The sequence below is a fragment of the Camellia sinensis genome, chromosome 8 (assembly GCF_055761805.1).
Source record: "Camellia sinensis isolate YWXY chromosome 8, ASM5576180v1, whole genome shotgun sequence".
NCBI classification, from domain to species: domain Eukaryota; kingdom Viridiplantae; phylum Streptophyta; class Magnoliopsida; order Ericales; family Theaceae; genus Camellia; species Camellia sinensis.
Window position 1 is genome coordinate 148,599,455 of NC_138968.1, and position 3,988 is coordinate 148,603,442.

The 3,988-nt window shown below is 31.7% G+C and overlaps 1 protein-coding gene across 1 annotated transcript; it reads left to right on the plus strand.

Moving 5' to 3' along the window:
• Positions 1–2,026: 2,026 nt before the first annotated feature.
• LOC114291162 (pyrroline-5-carboxylate reductase) lies at positions 2,027–2,539 on the plus strand. Its single transcript, XM_028235214.2, has one exon. It carries the CDS (start codon positions 2,027–2,029, stop codon positions 2,537–2,539), a length of 513 nt encoding a protein of 170 aa, XP_028091015.2.
• The last annotated feature ends 1,449 nt before the right edge of the window (positions 2,540–3,988 follow it).

Genomic DNA, 3,988 nt, shown 5'->3' on the forward strand with positions numbered 1-3,988 from the left:
GGAATCAATGTCGGAACAGTTTACAGGGTCATGCCGAATCGTTGTAGGAATTGACCGGAATCAATGTCATGACAGTTTAAGGGGTCATGTCAGACCGTTATAGAAACTGGATGTTGAACCAGCAAGCATGACACACACATAACTTATGACGTGGTGTTAAACGATGATGACAACTTGACTGAGTGTGCCAAGAAGCGGCTTATTAGAAAGTATGCTAGTGGGAGGCTTAGATGGTGTGCTAGGGGACGACTTTGGTGGTGCGCCAAGTGGCAACTTGGATGGTGCACCAGAGGAAGAGGCTTGGGTTGTGAGCCAGAGTGGGTGTCTTAAGTAGTTTACATGGTATATCACCATACTCACCATGATATAGGTATAATACCCCCCTCAAACTCAAATAGATTTGCAGATAGAAACCTATTTGAGGTTGAAACAGAGAGAAAAACAAAGTGGAGTAGAAACACACAAAAAAAAAAAAAAGGATTATGAGGGAAAAAAAATATGATAGAGATATCTAGGGTAGGAATAAACCAGTAGACAAAAGAAGAGATCACCTCGAAGTGATACTGACACGAAATATGACAGTGGAAGGGGTTAAGGTCCGGCGGGCGGCCAAGGTAAGTCTGTTGCCTGTTGGTGAAGCGAATTACTAGGTACTTAACCTAACTTTGATACCATGTTATAATAAGAGAGAGAGAGAGAGAGAGAGAGAGAGAGAGAGAGAAATCTGTATTATATTGAATGTTGGGTTGAATAATTATGTAACAATGTATACAAGACTCCATAGAAAGAGAAAAACCTAAGTATGATAATCCTAAATATGGTAATGAATATAACATAGTATGCATGATAGACAACATATATAGTTATTATATTTAACATCATCAATGAAAAATGTTAAAAAATAATTCTCAATTTGTTTTCGATATGCACGTAAATTGATCTGAACACTCAAATATAAAAACAAAAAGAGTAATGCACCAAACCCTGGGGGGTGACCCAGCACCCCCACATACACATGGGGGCAGCAAGAGTAGGACACAAAAAACAAAATTAAAAAAAAATGTACTAATCAAAAATCACTGGGGGTAGTGAGGGTCATCCCCAGTGGGAGTCTCACTAATTCTTCAAACAAAAAAAACAAAAAAATGATAGTGAATTTAAAAAGATGAAGTATTACACATGAATTTTTTCATCAAATTTGAGTTAAGAGAAAAAATTTATAAAGATTTTGAAAAGAACTTGATGAAGAAATTAGAATAGTTCATATCAAATTAAATTTTTTATTCAAATTTAAAGTTAAATTAAATAAAAAAATAGATAAAAGATTGAAAATACTCTCATGATTAAATTTTGCTGAATTTAACAAATGTCATGCAGGAATGCATTTCTAACCCTTTTACTTTTTTTTTAATTTCAAGCTCCCAGTAACGTTTAATTCAGCTCTAAGTTCAAATTCTTATTTTCATTATGAAAATGAAATTAATTAAATTAAAATATAAACTTGTAATCCAATAATTTTAAGTGAAAAAGGAGAATATTCGGTAAAGTCATCCTTACGTGCCAATATTGACCCATGTCACCATTTCACCTCGCAACCCCCTCATTGTTCCACAGCGTATTTTGAAGAGTATAACTCTTTTTAAAAAAGAAGTATTAAAATAATAATAATAATAAATTCTAATTTTAAAATTTTAAAAAAAAAATTAATGTAGTAATAAGAGAAAAAAAATAAAAATAAAAATAAAAACATAAGTATATCTATCACATTACATATGAACTCACTCCTTACCATATTATTACTTTAAACTTTCAAAATTAAAACTCTCCATCTTAATTAAAAAAAAAAAAAAAAGTGATAGTGATCGAATAAACTGACCCTTTTTTTTTATTTTTTTATTTTTTATAATCATAATATGCTTACATATCTCCCCTCCCAACCAAACAAACAAACAAAACCCAAACCCCAGCAACTCCTACATAGAAAAGCAAAACACAAGATCAAGCCAAAACTTGAAGCAAAGCAATCATGGCAGAAGAACAAGACACATCTCCAACAACATCAACCTCAACAACAACTAGTTCTGTGTCGATCATTAAACTCATGAGCAAAAGAAGAACATGGGTATGTCTATTTGTTCTCGTCTACACAATTCTCTTGTCATCCTCATGGAACATACTCAAATCCATACTCTCTTGGTACCAAATCAACTCCTCAACATCCTCCCCTTCTTCTGGGTGGCCGGCGTTGTACGCCTCGGTGGTTCTAGGGGCGGTGTTCGGGTTGCTGTCGATGGCCGCCGCCCTCGCCGTGGCGGTGCCGGCCACCCTGGTGACGTGGATCACCGTCCTGGTGCTTCTCACGTTCCGGGGGAAGTCCCGTAGGTCGTTGCTGGTCGATGCCAAGAAATTGACGGCTGAGATTATTGGGTTTTTGGGTAAGATCTTGATCAGGGAAGGGAATGTTGTCGCCGCCGTTTGTGCTGTTTTGGGTTACTTTGTACTTGTTTGGAAGAACAGAGAAGAGGTTGGGTCTTATTAGCTTTGGAATTTGATTCATATTGATTTGGATCACAGAAATATTGGGAAAGTTCTTTCTATTTCTTCAATCTATCCCTCTAAATCAGAAGAAAATTGTGTTGTTGTTGTTTTTTTTTTTTTCATGAGTTGGAAAAGCTCTTCTTCAGTTAGGGCCTCACGCTTGATAGTTTTGGCTAATTGTAGTTTATCATTTATTTATTTTTTTTATATTTTTATATTTTGTAATTGTTTTAACATATTGTTTTTTTGGGTTTTGTTACAAAAGTAATAATTTTATATTATGAATATATTACAAAATATATCCGTGAGATTTGATTAAAATATGAATCGCTCCTTGTAATTTTGAAAATTATATTGCACTTTCGAAATTTTCAATTTCATAACAAATCGTCTTTTTTATTAAAAAATCATCAAGTCAATTAATAATTTTTTAATGATGTTAGAAATATGTTTTAATTAATAATTTAAATAATTTTATTATTGTATAAGAGAACAATTATTAATTTAACTTTTTAGTTAAATTCTATTGAATAAAAAATTTTGATAATAAAATATTTATAATTTTTTAAAACACATAAAATAATTTATACGTAAAACAAATTTTAAGATGTGTATATGTAACTTAACATTTTATTATTATTTGTCAATGTGACTCTCATCTGCTTACAATGTACGCTATGCAAACTAATTTGATTGTTTGGGTACTGACGAAAATTGCTCTTCAGTATTCATTCCAAATTATATACAAAATGTTGTTTAATACACATTAATTAAATAAATTGTAAAATGAATTTATAAATAATAGGTATATTGGGAATAATATTTTCCTTGTTGACTCTTGTCTTTATAAATGTAAACTAATGTCCTTATTAACTATATGTCACAAACAACTATTTTCAATGAGTCAATGATAAAAGTTCCCCATAGCTCAAAGCTCACTATTGGATTTTTTTTTCTCGTTTTTTTGGCAAAATCTATTAGCCAAACATATGGGTTCCACACCTTACACGAATATCTAACCCACTAACAGCCCAATAGTGGCATTTTATTGGCCTCAACACTATTGGGCCTCAGGCCTTATACCTTTATGTGTCAGTAACAGCCGGCCCAAATTTTGTTAACTTGGTTGGGCCTTTCCACAAAAGAGGCCTATCTATTAAGGGTGATTCTATTTGCATTAAAAAAAAGAAAATTCATTAATTACGTTTAAATTTTTAATATTTTTTATTAAATTATTTAAATTATAATTTACTCTCAACATCCTTATATTGTTTTTAAATTATCCTTTAAGTTCCGCCTAAATAATAAACAAATCAAAAATGTGTTTGGTAACGTTTACATTTTCAGTTTATATTTACAAAAATTTTATAAACTGGTTTTTGTTTATTTTTTGTTTATTTTTAGAAAAACGTAAACTACAAACGCGTTTGGCAATTGACAAAATGTTTAA

Bases quoted from the DNA above. Each gene is read 5' to 3' on its own strand.
- LOC114291162 (XM_028235214.2), top strand. From the start codon at position 2,027: ATGGCAGAAGAACAAGACACATCTCCAACAACATCAACCTCAACAACA.